The 20069-nt window shown below is 46.8% G+C and overlaps 1 protein-coding gene across 1 annotated transcript in view; it reads left to right on the forward strand.

The window, feature by feature from the left end:
- The window catches only part of elp4 (elongator acetyltransferase complex subunit 4), a gene marked incomplete at its 5' end in the record, with an annotated part of 58334 nt that overhangs the window by 24483 nt on the left and 13782 nt on the right, over positions 1 to 20069 (forward strand). Inside the window, one exon of the mRNA XM_080843829.1 lies at positions 171 to 277. Coding sequence (XP_080699955.1) covers positions 171 to 277 — 107 coding nt within the window. The remainder of the gene's footprint in view (positions 1 to 170; positions 278 to 20069) is intronic.

The raw sequence follows: 20069 nt of genomic DNA on the forward strand, positions 1-20069 counted from the left end.
TCATAAATGAAGTAGGACAGTGAGGAATAGATTGCAGAAACAATGGGGATTGAATGACAAATATTCTCCTAAAAGAGTCTTGAATTGACTGCACATAGTAAAAACTCCTTTCCCAATACATATTTTAATCATTTTAATAGTTTTAACAGTGAGATTTCTTCCCCAATCAGGTCTCCTTCATGTGCGTGAGGTGCCCCATCTGAACTGTCTGGTGTGTGAGGTCCCTGATACCAAAGACTTGGCCTTCAAGCTCAAGAGGAAGCAGTTCACCATTGAGGTACAGTGGGCCACAGCCACAGCCACAGATACTACTCCTCACTGCATCTGTAGGCCGACTTCAACATTCCAGCCCCAAACTGTCAAACCTTCTTACACACTTTTACCCAAGTTTCTTACATACCACTTTACTGCACGCCTTTACTATTATTGTCACAAAACACACACACACCAACTCCTGGTCTCACTCTCTACGTCTCTTTAATACACACACACCTCTCTCAATTCCTCTCCACCTTCCTCTCGTGTCTTTGGCCCATCTATTCTGGGAGAGGACTGTAAGCAGTAAGGTTGTAAACAGTGGAAGATTTCCTCTGGGAGAGCAAGCCGGATGGGGGGAAAAAATAATCTCTAAAAGCTTTTATTCTTCAGTTTTGCTTTATTTCTTTCCTCTCGAGTGGCTTCACACATTAAGAGGTCATGATTATGCATCGGCTTTTGTGTTTGTCACGCTCCGGCAGGTTCTGTTTGTTCTTTTCCACTATTGGGTGTCAATTCTAAAGGTGAAGCTATCGATTAAATGCAAGAGTTGACACACTTTTCCTCAAAATCACTTCAAAGTCACTCAAGCGTCTCGGTGAAACCCTCATGAATAGGAAATTAGAATGGGACGGTGTCATTTTCATCATTGTCTTGGTTAAGTGTGCTGTTTTTCGGCAGGACAGTACGGAGATGATGCATAATGTAAATATATTAAAATGATGGAAAAACTTGAGTGTTTCAGAGCCCAGTTGTCCATGTTGTCGACATGTCTTGTATGAGTAGTGGAGATGAGTCGTCTTAAATGGGTTTAGTTGATTTACTCCTCAAATCTCCCTGTCACTTCCTGTGAAGTTTTGATATGTTACTTATACTTATCGTTGCCATGGTCTTTCACCATAAAATAGAACGGAATTGAATAGAGAATGGATAGAATATGACATTTTCTTATGGTGATTGTAGCTCTTTGTGAGGCTTACGTTTGTGAGTAGTCGACTGCACACTCTCCCCTTTGGCCTGCGGGTTGGTTGGAAGAGCTGTGCTCGACTTTGACCGTTGGTGTGGTGTGACGCTGTCCTCTTGCTGACCCGTTGACCCTCTTAGCCTGACCACTTCAACGCCTGCCAGCCTCCCCCCCCCCCCCCCCCCCCCTGTTCTACACCCCCAAAAAGGAAGGTGCACCTTTACCTCTCCAACACCCTTTCGAGCAAAAAAGGACACTTAGTACTTAGAAAGTACACTTTGCAGAATGCTACGAATGCACAAACACATACACACACACAAACTTTCTCTAACAAACTCTGTCTCTTACACACACACACACACACACACACACAAAAACAAGCACTTACACTCGACCTACCCATCAACAGAAGACCTGCCCTCCAGAGCAACATCAAAAGGGGGGTCCATCTCTTAGGCCCATCATTGCCTCTCATTATGTTATCACTGTGAGGCTGTTAATAGTTAATCATGAAGCCCATTGTTTGAGCGAGGGAGAAGGTGGAGGGTCCCCTCTCTCGCCCCCTTCAGAAGCCCATTTCACACTCCTCCACAGACACTTCACTGCTGATTTATGGACCTCTATAAAGTCAAGGTGCTTATCCTCCATGGCCGTTTAATTGCCCACCACACAGCTCAAGAGGCCTCCACCTCTTCACTGTGAGTCTATGGGGCTGTATTAGCACCACTGAAGTGCCATGGCCAGGGGGTTTGTCTGGGCTTTTGTTCTGCTGTTTTTTTCCAAGGGGCTGGAGGTTTGGTTGTCCTGTCTGGTCAAGACAGAGGCTGACCATATTGAGGGGCAGTGAGTGTTTGTAAGGTTGGATGTACTTACTAGCTTTTTGTTTTGACGCTGTGAACAATTGAGAACTCAAGCTCCATTTGTGGTACCAATTTGTGCCATGCTTGTGTTCTTGTCCATTTCAAATTCACCTGATATGTTTTAAGTTCAAAAGAAGTAACAGAATGATTCATAGAAATGGAGTAGAATAGAAATGAGCGTTAAAGGCAGCTGTGTCCCCGAGATTGGTCCAATCTGCTTGGTCCCGGTGTAGCAGTGGGCACTTTGATTGGTGCTGATTCTGACCTATTTCTGAGAGCCGGCATTCAAGGTATGGTGCTCGACACCCGACCATTAAAACTGTGAGACAGAGAGATGAGTAGGGCACCAGTGCGTGTCCATGTGACTGAGTGGGTTTTCCGGGTGTGTGTGCGCCTGATTGAGACTTGAGAGTGCAAGTTTGTGTGTGTGTGTGTGTGTGTGTGTGTGTGGGTGTGTGCGCGTGTGTGTTGGGGGTAGAGGGGGCAGGTGGAGGGCATGACTAAGCCAGCGCTCACCGTGGCCCCTAATCCCCTGTGCTCCCTCGCCACCCTGACCCTGTGCTCTGCTCTGCTCTCCCCATAGCCCCATAGGCAGCACACACACAACCACAGGGTGCTGAGCCACGGGGTCAAGGCCCACACCTCCCTACTCACGTCCCCTCTCTGGGTCACCCCTGACCACCCCTCACCCCTGACCAGGGCTCCGGCAGGCTTATCTGGCCAGACAAGACCTCTCTGCAATAACAACACATGCAGGCAGCCTATGAATGTATGAGAAGTGGACGTGTCCCTTGACCTTTCTTAGCTGGTACTCTGTCTTTATGCCACAGTGATGAAATATACTTTCTAACTGACTGGCAGTTATCTGATATTTTCTGTTGCAAACAGTCGTTGTCTTTGCCTCATCATATCAGGACACCTCGGCAGCCTTTACAGCCTATTTGTTGTACAAAGTAATGTTGCTTCTTATTTGATTTGATTGGAAATTGTAAAAGCAAAAAGTTTGTTCTAAATTGGAGTCCATCCAGATCAAGAACGGACCCTGTTGAGTTGAGGAACTTCTTTTGAGTTTTGAGTTCTGAAGGGGACTTTCCAGTCTGCCATCGCCGTCAGCGGGAACAGAGTCTCTTTTGTTTACCCATGACTCACTCAGACTCTGATTGGCTGTCAGCAGCTCACACATTCGAGCACCATCGCCCATGCCGACCAGTGCATGCCGATCTTACCTCCAGAAGAAAGGGAAGAAGGAAGGACAGCCAGCCGGCAGGTGTAGTTTGAGGTGAGGTAGATCGTGGGGGGGGGTGGGGGTAGTCTATACCAATCCCACCCCCAGGGAGGGCCGTGGGGGGTTAGTGTCTGCGTTCCAACCCGTCTGCGTGTCTTCACCTAGTGGTGACCCCTACTGTCCGTGTGTCGGGATGGCTCTGACTGACAGCAGAGATAGCGATCGAGTCGTGACGTTGAGCTATGCATGTTAGAAAGCCCACACAGACAACAGCCAGTCAGAGCTAAGCTAATCACTGACAGCGGGACATGTGCTGTCACAGGTGCTGAGCTGTTCTGTAGCTATGCGATCTATCTGTAGCTTTTCTTTCCCTTTTATTCACCCTCTCTTTGTCTGTCTTTGACGCACAAATACACACACACACACACACGCTTTCAAACCTTTCCCTGACCTTTTCTGAGGTGACTCTGCATTTGCGAGATGCTTGACTCGTGAGATTGAGAGTTGATTGACAGGCCAGGAGGGGTTCCAGCAGGCAGCTCCTGACGGTGACCCGGTCACATGCGGGGATCGGCACGCAAGTCCGCACACAGAACCGTGTGAGCTGGAGAAGGTGAGAGAGCAAGAAGTATTCCACTCCAAACCGCAGCCCTGTCACGCATCACCTGTCAACCTTACTGACTGACAGAATTAATTTGTCAAAATGTACACACCACAATAACTTCCTTTGTTAAAATGTTGACTCAACTGACTTAAAGATATGTTTTGACTCATCAGTATAAATGTTCTTGATAGGTTCTGGAACATTCACCTGCTTGGTGGTATTCCACCAGTGAATTGGCATTTTAAAGGACTAGTTCTCATCTAACCTGTAATTGCTGTGTGATTTAGATTACACACCATGCTAGCCTCTGACAAACTGGGCCCAGTGTGCCGTGTGTGAATTTGGTGAAATAACGCGTGCTGAAAGGCTTTTCCCAGTTAGTCTCCAGTGGTCGCATAAATGACAGCTAGAGTTCAATTGGCGGTTGATGAGCAGTCAATTAGTGCTACTGCCTTTGGGGCGGAATTAACCCCTGGCCCTGTTGGAGCAGGTAGAGGAGTTAGGTGTAAATCTGTGATTAGCTCTCACACCTACGCACTCCTACACACACACACACACTCACACACACGCACGCATACACATGTACCAACACACACACACACACAGTCACTCATTCACTTGCTCAACATGGACACAAACACTGAAACGCACACATACACACACACGTGTACGCTTGCGTAATATAATTGCATACGCCATCTACTCACTCATGCATTCAACAAGCACAAACACAGACCTGAACAAGCTTGTACACATATACACAAACACAAACGCTATCACCGTCACTTACGGACACACTCACACACTCCCACAGTACACACACACTCACCATTGACCTGCTAGTCTGAGAATGATGGGGTGCTCACCTGAGGCTTGAGGAAGGAATGTGAAAAGGCATTTGGCTGCGCTCTCACCCTGCCTGTGACACCCCCAGACTGGGGATAAGCTCACCTTGGGGATGTCTGAGGAACAGGGGGTGGGGGGGGTGGCATTGTGAGGGGGTGGTCATGAGGTGAGACATGAGACAAGAACGCTCTCTCCCCAGGATTTGTGTCAAGTTAACCCCGTCTTAGCAAGGGTGAAATCAGGGAGCCTCAGGACCAGTGAGGACCGATGGCAGTTAAATACTTATATAATTAGCATCTCCAACCCCTCCAACCACAACCACCACCTCCACCACCCTTGCTCTGCTGTTTGCTGGATCGTTGGAATGGACTGGTTCTTGCGGTTTTGGAGGAGGATGTTGTTTAGGGAACATACCGTTTCAATGACGGAGCGATCTTTTTTTTTGCCAGATGACAACAGTGCAATGTTGGCTAATAAAATTAATGTGTCAAACCTAAACCATCAAACGACTTCAGTGTGATGGATGCATTCCGTTTGGATCAGGCTTTTGTTTTTGTGTTATTGTTGTGAAAGCTCGGCTCCTCAGGCCCAATCCTGATTGATTGGTTGTGTCTGGGCCAAGGCGCTGTCAATCTGCTCGCAGCTCTGCAAACTGTTCACCAGCACCAGCCCGTCTTTGCCAGCCTACTTTTACCCCATTACAGCACTGAGGCAGTTAGCAGGATTCCTCTGCCGGCACAGAGCCCACATCCACCAGGCCAGGGCCACATATATTGCAAAAGTAAATAAGATGGTCCCGGGGAATCTTAGCCATATCAAATCACATTCTATAATATCTATAGAGTATTTGACATTACAGTTGTAATTGTCTGTCAGACACCAGTATAAAGAGGTTTCTATTTGTTTTCACTTTCAGTGCTGCAGTGTGGCATTAGTAACCCTAAGATCACAGATCAGAAAGAACACGCCCAGAATGTCTCTGCTTGTGAATGTGAACTGTGATGGTAAGAGAGATACATTGAGAAGAGGAAAGGAGGGCCCAACTGCCATATGACATGCGAGTCACAGACAAGCCTTGAACATGGGGAGCTCCCAGCATTCATCGCCGTGCCGTGGCTGCAGCGTGTGAAGAGGCAGGGCAGAGACGGAGTCGCGGGCGAGCCCTGGGAGACGCCGAGGCCACGGAGTAGAGTGCCGTTAATGGCCGCGTGATGAGCAGCGGGCGTGGCCGCGTGCAGCTGTGGCGCCGAGACTAAGTGATTTGCAGGTCAGGCTTAATTAGACAGGGGCTCATCCTGCGAGATGCTGCCCAGGACACTAGGAGAGGGATGAGACGAATTTCACAGACGTTGGGCTGAGCTAAGGATGACTGACAACAGTAGCATAGGCCCTGTATTTGATGAGAATATTTGATGCTTTTGGTGCATAAAGAAGATGCAGGCCTTCCTTTGGTGTGTAGCACTGACTGTTTTTTGCTCAGCTAAAGTGAGAGCTTTCGTGCAGCACCTTACCTCCGAGAAAAGATTAACTTTTAATTTCCATTTATTAAATATTCCATACATCTGTCTCAGGCCCTGCCTTTGATCAGAAGAGATCTTGAGATCATACAACCTGTAAATAATGTATTCCTCTCTTGGCAATGACAAAATTGGGCTCTATTGTGCTTCCGTTTCTAGGAACGGGGTTATAGAGTGTGTGTCTGTGTTTGTGCGTGCATGTTTGAGTGTGGGTGTGGGTGTTTGTATGTGTGATGTGCATTGGCCAGGCCGGTGCACGCGATGTGATCCCAGAGCAGCACACTAGCCGAGCCCTTGTGAAAGTGCTATACGTCAGATCAGCATACATAATTCAGCGCGGTCTCACTTAAGCAGTAGCGCTGGTTTGAATACAGTTCTGGGCAAGCTGGCCTCCACCACACAGGCGTAGAAGCACCAGCAGGAGCTACAACAGCAGCAGCAGGAGCTACATCAGCAGCAGCACACACACACAATCCATATTTCATGCCTCAAATGGATCACTTTCAGGAGGAGCCCAAACATCACGCGTCCTCACAAGTGGTGATGGAGGCCGGTGGTGTGACTGTGTCACTCCAGACACGGTTCCTCTCAACGCTTACTTGGCTGAGCAGACAGAAACAGGAGTGCTGGTTATTAAATCCATGGTCCTTTGTTTTTGTTTTGCCGATGGTGTGGTGGTGACATGGTTTGGCCCAAGAGAGGCAAAATGTGGATGATCTGGGTTTAAGTTTCAGACTTGTGATATGCCTGACGTGGTCATCTTTTGAAGTTCACTTTGAAAGCATCAGTGTTGATCTAAGAACTTGAAAAGAGGGGGAAAAAACAAGAAAAAGGAATGATTCTTGCATCTAAAAGGATTGACCATTCCATTGTTTCTTTTTTTCCTTCAGTGAGGTGCAGTTTTGCAGAGATTTGGCCTACAGCTCCGTACGGTAACATTCTGTGTTCATGCGCCTCAGTAGTGCAGAGGCAAACGACTGTGCTTTTCCACTGAAGGAAAGATCAAAGAGCAAAGGCGAAATAGTTGAAATGTCATCATCCTCACACACTCACACACCCAAATCCAACCTGCTCCTTACCTGTGTTTCACCTGGCTCGTGTGTGTTTGTGTGTGTCTGTGTGTGTGTGTGTGTGTGTGTGTGTGTGTGTGTGTGTGTGTGTGTGTGTGTGTGTGTGTGTGTGTGTGGTGTGTGTTCAGGGTTCACTGGGTCTGTTCCTCGGGCGTTGCCCCTCTGTTGAGGATGCAGACACGGGCCACCTCTTCTGGTTTGCTGACAAATTCAGCTAAGGACCCGTGAAATACGCACCTGTCTGTCAAAGAGCAGCATGGCCAAAAGCTTTGAACTGGCCATGTGGGCCAAGATTGAGCCTAGTCCCTTGTTGTTTTATCTGCAAATATTTCAAGTAATTACAGTACATTAAAGGTGCACATTTGTCTACGGATCATCATATATCGTATTGTTCATTGACTGGCATTATCAGAAATAAGTTCTACAAAATGAGCTCTTAATGCGACCCGTTTCTCTATAGAAAGATTTGTTCACAAAGACCATTCTTTTTGTGGACAGTCCTCCTCAAGGTGCCAGTCCATCTTGTCACCAAGAATTTTCTAACTTTTACGAACCTAAAACAAACCCTTTTTTTTGTACTCACAAAACAAATCTGAAAGCTGTCCCAAAAATAATTTAAAAAAAAAACATAAAAACAACAAACCCAACCATCACTTTCATTCTGGTATAATCTAGCACTGAGCGGTCTGGCTTAACCAGGCCATGGAAGTGAGCTGTTAAATCGGTTAGCGCTGAACGCGGCAGAGGCCGAGACCCAGCTCAGCAGCCATTAAGGCAGGCTGCTCCTTGAAGCGTAGGCACCGTTCAGGCCGGATTAAAGTAAGGACAGGGGTCTGGTCTCACACTGCATGAGCTGGGTTTCCCTCTCTCTCGCTCTCTCCCTGGACATGCTGCTGCTGCTAAGGGTGTTGCTTGTTTGGCAGGGTGAGGGAGAGTGGCAGATCTGTGGCTGTTTTGGGGGTAAATACCCCTGACATAAGCTCATCTGTGGCTGCCATGTAGGGGGGTTGTTTTCATCGCACTGACACGGGGCTGCTGAGAAGACCTCTGCGAAGTCGTCCTCGTAAACACATCTCCCCGATTGTGTGGCTGGCAGGCTCGGTTCGCGTCTTCCCTGACCAGAGTACGTTTGTCGGCGGTGACAACATTTTCAGGGAAAAACGAAAGATGGAACAAACAGAAAGGAATCAGAAGAACCTCATTATGCCAGCACAGGGCATACTCAAATGGAACTAAATACAGGTTGTGGGAGGACAGCGAGAAACTTCAACTATGTTTTGTTTGTTTGTACTTTTTTAAATCCCCGCAATCCTCACATTGCTTGGTGAAGCAAATGCTTCAGTTGCCTCTCCCTCCTTCTTCTCCACCCCCTCCCCCTCCGCCTCCACGTTCTCCTCCCCCACCTGTGCCCGGGCGGAGGGCACACGGCCGGCTGGTTCAAAGGTGGAATTTTGATCCGGAGCAGAAGGGGAGAAGGGCTCTCTACTATGCTGCTCTCCTCTCTTCACTCCTCTCTCCTGTCGGCAGCTTTGTGTGTCCCCCGCATCTACGCTAAAAATAACTTTCCCACACTTTCACAGCTCTGGGGAAGAGGTAGACATGAAGGGAGTTAGCAAGGAGTTAGCAAAGAAGGCTGAGGTGATAAACTTCATAAACAGACCTACCCAGACCTGCCCCTTTGAAATCATTGAGTTTAAAAAAAGACTATGTTGTATGTTGGATAACATATGGAATATTACATGTTATAACATCAGATGTGTTCACTTTATACATCAACTAAATGTTGTACTACGTCTTGGTCTCATCCTCATCTGGGGGGCTTATCCAAGGGTCACCACGCATCTAGCCTTAGCTTGATCTGCTTATATCTCCTATTCACTTGGCAATGGAGGAAGAATCTGAATGTAACTTACACTTTACTCATTTTACCCCTTTTTTAATTCATGCGTGGATTCTTGAGGTCACAGCTGGTTCTCCTGCCCCTTTTATAGGGGGGACCTTTTAAAGGGGCTGCATTTTCCAGCTATATTGATCATCAGATCAAGTTGGTTAAGATAATGAATTTTATGGTCACTCTTACCCCTTGAATCATCTCCTGTTGAATAGGCCCAGATGATGGAGGTCATTGCAGATGTGTAATGGTGAGTGATGAGTGACCTGCGATTGAGGTTCATATTTTATTCATGAGGTGGGAGGGGAGAGAGGAGCCCACTTCAAAGGGAGTTCTGGGGGCAGAGAAGACTCCGCCCATGTGCTTTTGTCTGACTGGGGTTTGGGCGACCCCGCTCCATGAACCAGAGGCCGGTGGCTAATGTTGTGCCCTAGACAAACTTTCCCATCGTGGCTAATGGTGGTGGTGGTGGTTGTGGTGGGCGTGGGGGTGGGGTCCGAGGGGGGGTTGGAGAGAGGCAGGAAAGGGGCAGGAGCTTGAGGCTATGTGCACACGGAGCCTAGATTCACTGAATGTGGTTCATTTTTCACACCTATCGAATCTTTTAATTTCGTAAAGACAGAGCCTGGCAACGAGAGATTTGCGTAAAAACGGAGCCACCAGATTGTGTTGGACGGGCTGTAGTACATATCTCACGCCTGTGGGTGGCGCTTTAGCGCTTTATTTACACAACTGAAAAAACGTGAAAAACCTAGAAGAAGGGACTTAACAGCACGAGGATAAACACATTACACAAGACATTCAAGCTCCAATTAACAACATTACATTATGATGGTTAATAAAATCAGTGGTCAGACTAAAGGATATGCGAAAATTAATTCTTTTTTCTATTGATAATAAAGAGTTTGGAACAGTAACATGACATGTCTGTCATCCCATTTCCCATGAGGCAGTGCTCCGAGCATTTTACATACATTTATGAATAAAAAAGCAAATTAAATCGCTGGCCAATTTATATTTGTGGTCATGAAAGTTATGTTACGTCTGAATAAGAAGAATTAGATCAAGATAGGAGGCTAATCAAAAATCAGAAGACTGGGTTAATGTTAGTGAATTCGAGGCCCACCACGAGTGAGATTTTGAGGGAGAACAAGTTATATATATAGTGGTTGGAGATCGCGAAAAGATCACGTGGGGCAATGACGTCATCAGGTTGCGTGAAACCGTGCAGACGAACACCATCCCCCATACCGATTCAAATCTATTCACTTTCTACCCCAGACTTCGATCGTTGCGGATACCGTGTGCGGATAGAGAGTGTTCGTCTTTATGATAGGGCTATCTGTATTATGAACAGATCGGACGCAAACAAACTAGACTTCGTATAAACAGCACATTAGAATAGGGTTAGGGGGAGAGTTTGTTTCGCCTGTGCTCATCACATCCAATACCCCAGAATAGTTAAGATTCGATTCAACTTTATTGGTATTGTGTGGAGGATAAGTACAAAGCCAATGAAATGCATTTAGAATATAACCACTACTCACTACTTATCACTACTGCATAAGTCATGAATGAATGAATTAATTTCTTAAAATATTCACAGTTTTAGGGAGAATGGAAAGTAACATGTACAAATTAGCCTAACAAACAAGGCACAGCATCAAATCCACACACACACACACAAACACACTGGCTGGCTTGGTTTTGTCAGTCTCGAAATTGAGATTTGAAAATGGAACTGAGTAGCTGTCAGTGACTTATTTACTGACATGGCCGGTGTTGGGTGGCTATTGACCATCTTTTGCTTATTTGCTTCGAAGTATTGTTGCAGAAAAACAGTAATATATTTACAGATGTTAACATGTGTATGCCTGGTGAATTATTAACGCAGGCAGGAAGGCAAGGGCTTGCTATTAATAATACACTGAATATGAGTGCACTCCTAGCCTGCGAATCAGACTGTTAAACTCCAGAGAGAGAAGGAGGAGTTCATTTCAGCCCATTATACCATTGTTATGCATTAATCATTAAGCCTGTGCTACTTGTGGTTAAGATACAGTGTGTGTGTGTGTGTGTGTGTGTGTGTGTGTGTGTGTGTGTGTCTGTGTGTGTGTGTGTGTGTTTCTGTCTGTCTGTCTGTCGGTCAGTCTGTAGACTGGGTGGTGAATGGGTCTTATTTGCATCAACCCTCCACACCATTGAGGGTACTGGTAAAACATTAAACTCTAATGCTCTTCAGTTCAGGCACCAGGCTCTCTGGGGTGCTATTCTGAACCTGGCTTCAGCATGAACTCCAAGATATATATTGGTAGAGAAAGCAAGCCAGATTATGGTAAATAATAGACATTTTATAAAATAGATTTCGATTATAAATATTTCAAGGAAGAACCAATTTGCTGTTTCCTAGTTTTTTAAATATCTGCACCAGCTGTCAAACATTTTGTTGTTCAGAGTGTTCAGTGTTCAGTGTTCAGTGTTCAGTGTGTGTGTGTGTGTGTGTGTGTGTGTGTGTGTGTGTGTGTGTGTGTGTGTGTGTGTGTGTGTGTGCGTATGTGTGTACTGGTAGTGGTTTTTTGACATTATCTTCTGACAAGGTGCTGGTCAATTGCGTGCCAGATTTTCCCGTGGGGCGGTTGGAGGGGCTTGAAGATAAACCTATCCCTCCCCTCACGCTTATGCATACAACTGGCTGCACCCTCCCCACCCCCCACGCCTATACACCACCACCACCACCACCACCACCACTGCTGCCGACCCCCCCACCACGCTCGTCTTCCTCACATCTCAGCAGCAATGATGCTAATGGCCAGTGACAGCTCACCTCTCCCTAGCGTGCCTGCGGTCTACAGAGACCCTACACACACACACACACACACACACACACACACACACACACACACACACACACACACACACACACACACACACACACACACACACACACACATTCAATACAAAAACACACACACACACACACACATTCAATACAAAAACACACATGTACACACACTCACACTCACAACCCAGCCACTGAATGTGCAGATTAGGATATACTATTCTTACTCATTTTCTTCCTGAAAGGCTACGCTCCTTATACCTGAACTCAATAGATTAAACATACTCTGTCCTCCACATATGTGTGTTTCAAGCATTCAAAGGGAGAAGATCATACATGTACATGGATTTGGCCAATAGCGTAGATATTTATGTGTGAGTGAATGATGTGGTAGCAAGAGGGTTTGGTATTTAAGGATACTGAGACCAGTTTTGGCTCACGTGGTTGCATATGCCTCCTCATCCATCTTTTTTACACCCTGGTGTCAGAACATCCCCATGGCTGAGGTTTCTGTGCTATTTGAGCCTTCATGTTAGAGGACATGCAGTCAGATGATGGACTGTTAGTGCTTAGCGCTTAGACACCGGAACACTGGGCATTTAGCCATGGCCCTGAGCTCCAGTGTTTGTTACACTCCGTGTTGTCAGAGCTGTATCGTAATTACGACAATAGCCAAAACGGATTGCGACATGAATACACTAATGTGTAGACCGTGTGTGTTGCCGAGCTTGCGCGCTAGTGAACGCTGAATTGCACCTATTGATGCGTAAGCATGCCACTCTTATCTGAAATGCATGAGTCGTTTCTTGATTGGCAGCTGAGTCTGGGTGTGAAGTTTCTTGTCTTCATAGATAATCAAGTGTTCTTTAAAAGTTAACTAGGGCCTATGAATGTTCTTTGCTGCAGATTCCCCTTTTTGTGGGTCTGAGGCACGAACAGATCACCGTTATTGAAGGTTAACGAGGTCCAAATTATTAAATACCCAAGCCTGCCTAAAGACACGAGAAGATAGGTTTGAAAAGGCAAAAGATGACAGACAGTCTCAGTGAACTCTTATTCAACCGCCAAAGAATCTGGTCAATTGAACACCACCTATCATTGCAAATAGCAAATAACCTAGCAAATAGCAAATAACCAAAACCTCAGTAGGACCCCTAGATGTGTCTGTGCTGCACAGGTAACCTGCTATTTTATATTTCATGCCTGCATTACTGGCAGAAAGCAGAGAGAGAAGGATGAAGATCTTCACTGCTGAGTCATTACTTTGAATGTAGGTGCATTTGCATTATGTATGATGCCAATCCCACCTATACAATTGGGCTCAATGCATGTGTGTGTGTATGTATGTGTGTGTGTGTGAGGGTGTGCGTGTGCGTGAGTGTGTATCTATCTGTGTGCGTGTGAGGGTGTGCGTGAGTGTGTATCTATGTGTGTGTGTGTGTGTGTGCGTGTGCATGCTTGTCTCTACTGGGTACATTTGGCTGGTGAGGTTGGGTGTGCTGTGAGAGGCAGGTTTGCGTGCTGGGCAAGGGAGAAGCTGAGCACAAAAGCATGTGTAGCCGTGAATATGAGAGCAGGCATTAGTAAGGTATCACAGGGGCTAAGGTGGTGCACTCTCTCCCCCCTACCTCTCTCCCTCTCTCCCTCTCTCTCTCTCTTCCTCTCCCTCTCTCTCTCTCTCTTTCTTCCTCCCTCTCTCTCTCTCCCTCTCTCACTCACTTTCTCCCTTTCACCCCATTCAATGTTTTTTTTACTGGACTACTTTTTTTTATCTGTTCATCTCTGAAGTGCAAAACCCCTACATTTCTCCAAACTGCCATTGCATCCTAATTTTGTTCCATATGAAATTTCTTTCGGGGAAAAGATTTGTACCCTTTCACTTTTTGTCATTTGTAAATGTGTTCTCTCTCCTCCTAATAAAGAATTAAAAATAAAATAAATAAAGGAGGAAAACATCTCTTTGGCACCTTACCAAAGCCTTTGATGGATGGTACATTTTTTCTTTTGATGTGTTGTGTGTTTGGAGAAAGCATTCGGTTGCCTTTTCACGAAACATCCTTGGCACACATGGCACGCTAGTGTGTGGTGTGTGTGTGTGTGTGTGTGAGTGTGTGTGTGTGTGAGTGTGTGAGTGTGAGTGTGTGCTGGAGGCGACGGAGCCCGGAGCTCTGGCTCCGGCACCGACGAGAATCGCACCTGGTGCTTCCGTGCCTCCTGGCCCTGCCAGCCCAGCAGAGCTACTGTAAATGACCCCACCCAAACTCTCCCCACCCACCCCACCCCGTCGCCTTCACCTTTTCTTAGGCGTGTGTGCTTTGGGTGAACCTGTGTGCACTCCAAATACCTGCAGTAGTACACTCAAACCTGCAGTAGAACACTCAGACCTGCAGGAGTACACTCATCCCTGCAGTAGGACACTCATCCCTGCAGTAGTACACTCAAACCTGCAGTAGTACACTCAAACCTGCAGCAGTACACTCAAACCTGCAGTAGTACACTCAAACCTGCAGCAGTACACTCAAACCTGCAGTAGTACACGCAGACCTGCAGTAGTACACTTAAACCTGCAGTAGTACACTCAAACCTGCAGCAGTACACTCAAACCTCACTCATCCCTGCAGTAGTACACTCAAACCTGCATTAGTACACTCAAACCTGCAGTAGTACACTCATCCCTACAGTAGTACACTCAAACCTCTAGGAGTATAGGAAGAAGTGTCTGTCCTTTTCTGTTTGTTTAATTTTCAGGTAGCTCTCTTCAATTCAAAAATATTAATCTGTCGAGCTTTTCGTCCACAAGCAGAAATATAGTATGCCTCCTGCTGATTAGCCCCCCCTCCACACACACACACACACACACACACACACACACACACACACACACACACTGGGAAGGACCTTCACCTGGCTGATTCTATGGAGGAGAAGTGCTTCCCCCTGAAGAGCTCTCTGGGCCTGAAGCCAAAAGCAGAAGCTTAAGGCGAGGTGCCACTTGAGTTTGAATCCTCTCTTCACACCTTCTCCCTGTCACACACGCCACAAACACGAACACTCATCGGCGCTCTGGAGAAACCCTGTTCAATTGTTTTAATCTTCATGTTCTGTAGAGAGTGTTTTTTTTTCTCTCCCTCCAATCATGGTAGGGTATCCATTGCAGAGGAAATGGGAGTCGTCTGTCGTCTTAATTGCCAGCAATGAAATGAGATCAAGCCTCTTCCACATAATATACATACTGACCTTTTTTTTAAGTGTTAGGAGGAGTTAGGGATTGGCGAATGCGATAAAAGCGATCAATTTCATGAAGTATGCATCATTTAGCCTGACTTCTGTGTGAACTAGGGCTTGGTTGTGAGGGCTTTAAAGCGGAGCGTAAATAGCGTGAAGTGTATTAAACTGATTTATACCTTTCCAGCACTCTATTATTTAGCTCACCGAGGCCGTCTGTGATTGCTTCCCTCTTATCAGTGGCTCCATATTAAGGAAGATGATGTAGGAGGCCAGTGATGCTAAATTCATTAGCACGACACAATTATGGCTTGGAATTAAAGCCGTTGCAGCAAAGAGGGTCTTAGCTAAAGGGCTGTGCTCTGATATGGATGATGGAGCCTGCATCTTGGTGTGCACACCTAGTGTAGATAGCTCTTCTATACTTGTTCTCATTCACCTCAGGCCTTAGATTGAGCGTGGGCTCACCTGGACGGTTGAATGTCTCCATTTTGACTGCGCAAAAAAGACTGGCCTGGTATGGTTGATGTTGATCAAGGTTCATGAGTCTTCATCTTTGATGCCAAACATGGCTATGCTTATCTTCTGTTGTTCTTCGTCAGTAATAATACTAAAATGTCTTGAGGTCTTTGAAAAAGATTGTCCCTTTGGTGGAGAATTTCACTCACATTTCGTTTAAATGTCAATGTTCCAAATAACCAAATACCAGATCGTGTGGGATATCTGCTGAAGTTTAGTCAGTTAAAGGGCTGTGGAAACATTGATTTGCCTGAACCTGCCTTACCAGTCACTTTGTTACATAACATGGAAAAAGAAAGTTCACCCTGAACCTTTTCTGGGAACTCAAAAATCATTCTAGCACAGATTATTGTTCTGTTGTATAGGGCCTGTATTTCCACTTCTCATCTGCACGATATTGGAGTGTTAGTGTGCATTAAGCCAGCTGGCTGTCTAATGGAAGTGGTGAGTATTTTGAGCCCAAGACAAGGCCATTACGCTGCCATGATGAATATGATGAGCCTGTTTAGTATTCTCACGGAGAGTCTCTCTCTCTAAGAGACGCATTTCCCAGCGCCCGCGCGTGAGCTTTGAATTGAGAAATATTATCAGATGAGAGCAGAGAGAGGGGGCAGCGGGATTGCGTTGTTGGGAGCGTCTCGTCTGCAAGCTCGCTTTCCGGTTGACGAGGCACAGTGCGCCTGTTCATCATTACCGGCAGCACCTCTCACCGGCAACGGGGGGAGGAAGATGGAATAAAAAAAAAGCGGGCAAAACAGAGCAATGAACACCGAACCCTGATTAAGATGTAAATTCTCCCTAATTGGAATGTAAATTCTTACATTTAGATGAAGACATCAACTGTCAGTCTGCCATGTTATTTATTTTGGTCACCTCAGTCCCAACGGTAGAGCAGGGGAGGTTCCGTTCCTTATTCGAGAGACGTCAAACATCTGGGCAAAGCGCCTTTTGTCCCTTTCACCGTAATATCTGCCATTCATGTCTGCCTACCTTTTGTTTGTTTCCTTCTGGCCTCCTCCTTTCCCCCCACAGCCTTGTCTGATACAGTTGTTCCTGGGGGACTGGGAGGAAATTTGGAATGAAAATTGGGTTCATTCAGTGCCAGTATTTTGCTTGTGCATCAATTACTTCTGCTGAATTTTCCTCAATGCAAATAAGCCTCTGGCTCGTGAAAAGGAACGGCGTGTATGTGAAATAATTAATTTCCCTTTGAGGGAGCGAGGAGGAGTGGGCTAACAATTTGATGAAACCTGCCAGGAACAAGACAACTATCGGTGTTAATTTAGTCATTTTTTGGCAGCGGACAAATTAATAGTTTTTTTCGCCACCAAATATATGGCCGCCGTGGGACGTCTCGCTCTCTCCCTGAGTTCAGGGGTGAATGGTCCTTGTGGGCCAGCAATCAATTAAGCACACTAGCTGGTTTTAGTGTGCTAATCAGCACTTATGGGAGGGGTGGAGCTGGCTGATCAGCATAGCTGCCTTTCTTAACAGTACATGTTATTCTTTGAGGCTTATAGTCAGTTGATGAAAATTAAAAATCTTTAGGCACTGCCCATGTTCGGATTAAAGAAATCCTAATTTAGTGGTCGAATTGTCTAGTTGAAGTCTCTGCTTTTGTGAAGAATCTGTTAAAATCATTTGTACCCCCAAGTCCTGTGACTGTGTGAACAATCAATGGCCTCCTGTGTTTCATTAGCAATCACAGACTCTTCAGGATGCTTCACAAGTGGGAACTTCCAAAATCAGCATCTTTGCACTTTTATTGAGAGCTGCTCTGTTGCTTCAGCCAGGGTCTTTGACTCCCCCCTGACCTCAGCACTAAGCCCTAAGGCCTGATGTAAGCCAACATGCCCTGGTTTCAGTAATGCTTTGAGTAGCCGAGGATGGCCCGTTGGCCCTGGAGGTATAGCGTTGTCAGGGTTAATCCCTGCATGCTCAGGAGAAGAGACATGTCAGGGCCAGAGAGCAGTGTCCAATAGAGGGGGCACCAAAGGGTCAGTGTAGTGGAGACAGAGTCGCCTCCGCAGACAAAACCAACAGCCTTTAGAGTTTGACTCCTATCTGTGCAGTGTGTCTGTAGGTAGGTGGGACTGTTTTTGTACAAAAGACTGTCAGTTGATGGTACCTTTGGACAATATCCAGCAATGCTAGATATCTGAGAGCTTCGCGTGATTCAAACACAGTTCAGCATCCTTCAGTACAGTTCAGTACATACCGCTCTAGTTCAAAACATTCTTTCCCTTTCACCTCAGGTCACGCACGGCCATGACAAACTGGTGAGCTTAAGGGTGCCACAGCGCATTGTTGACATTTTTGCCCTTCCTTCCTTGGCATGTTTCACAGGAATCCTTTTGGTGATGCTCCACCGTGCATTCTCTCACTGGCCAAACAGCACTTAGAGTTTTGTTTGTCATTTACCCTCCTTCTCCTTCTCCTTCTCCTCCTCCTCCTCCTCGTGGGAACCATCGCTGTGAAGCTCAGCACCTTACAGCCTGTACCTAGCACAGGTGTTGGCTTCTGATGCACCCAAGAGAGAGTAGGGGGGTGCGTGTGTGTGTGTGGAGGGGGTTATCCCGTCCTCCAACGGCTCGACGGAGGTAGGTATTCTGACTATTCGTGAGAGGTTTTTCCCCGCCCTGATGGGAGCTGGTTTCCTAATAACTCTTCATAGCAGAGATGCTGCTAAGCTCATTCCTGTCATGGTGTACCTGTCACCTCCACTTGAGTGATCACACGCTGAGATGCCCTCCAGCGGCCTGGTGCCAGTTGAAACCTGGCAGCGTGTGTGTGTGTGTGTGTGTGTGTGTGTGTGTGCGTGCGCCGTTTTGGGTGTCAGGCGTGCGCGGGCATAGGCTCAGAGTGGGCGTGTCTGCCGCTCAGGTGAGGTGGGAGTGACTTCTGGCCAGGTGTGCGTGTACCGTCCTCCAAGGAGCAGCTTGGTGACAGGCACAGGCATCAGCTCTGAGCGCCAACCTCCTCCTTGGCCTCCTCCTTCCTCACTCTGAATGCCCCTCGAGGCTTTTTTGATTCAGGATGGAAGGGGAGAAGGAAGAGAAAACATTACAGCATTTCTCTCTGCTGTAAAAAATGACCTTTAATATCCCATTAAAGACCGCTTATATATAGGAGAGGTATGCCAGTTGCGATTAGTATCAATCTTTATTTGTTTCCCCGCTGTTATGTCACAACTGTATGTCTGTTTGCCTTCACATCTGAGACTGTGAGGGAGTCGGGGGTAAATAAAAAGTCAGTGTGACAGAAGTCTAGGGAAGATGCTGACCTGGGCGACAGACAGACAGACAGACAGACAGACAGACAGACAGACAGACAGACAGACAGACAGACAGACAGACAGACAGACAGACAGACAGACAGACAGACAGACAGACAGACAGACAGACAGACAGACAGACAGACAGACAGACAGACAGACAGACAGACAGACAGACAGACAGACAGACAGACAGACAGACAGACAGACAGACAGACAGACAGACAGACAGACAGACAGACAGACAGACAGACAGACAGACAGACAGACAGACAGACAGACAGACAGACAGACAGAGAGACAGAGAGACAGATGAGTGAGTGGCTATGGGCTTGTGCGGCCCTCGGCTTTTAGGTCACTTGTGTGCCCCATGGAGAGACCGACTGTGGGAGAGATTGAAAAACGGTAGAAAGGGGAGGGAAAGGAAAAGAGAGGGGGAGAGTGCACTCTCAACATCAATAATGACTGTATACATCCACCTTTGCCCTACCCCCCCCCCCCCCCCCCCACCACCACCTTCCTCTGCTCCATCGTTCTCTTGGATGTCCTATGTATGTGGTCCGCTGTACTTGCGTATTGTCCCATGAGGTGCAAAGATAGTGTATTGTTAATGCTCAGAGGATTAGGGCAATTAAGCTCGGAGCTCCCCAACAACACTCGCACCCTGATGCGTTGTGTGACATGCACCGGGAAAATATGCCTTCGCCGCTCTGAATCGGGGTCTAGCCAAGCCTCAATGGTGTATTCTTCATTCTCTCTCTCTCTCTCATGCGTGCGCGCGCTCTCTCTCCTTTAAAAGACTCCTTCCCTACCTCCTTGTTCTCACTCGCTGTCCCCCCTTCCGCCCTGTCATTATCCAAAAGGACTTTGGATATGCATACGAATTGCTCCCAAAATGGGCGCCCCTTTCTTCCCTTTCAGTCTATCTGTGATTGTTGTTGCCAGTGGGCTGTGTGTATTTGTTTAGGGGTAATTGGTGA

This window comes from Sprattus sprattus (genome assembly GCF_963457725.1).
Source record: "Sprattus sprattus genome assembly, chromosome: 8".
NCBI lineage: Eukaryota > Metazoa > Chordata > Actinopteri > Clupeiformes > Clupeidae > Sprattus > Sprattus sprattus.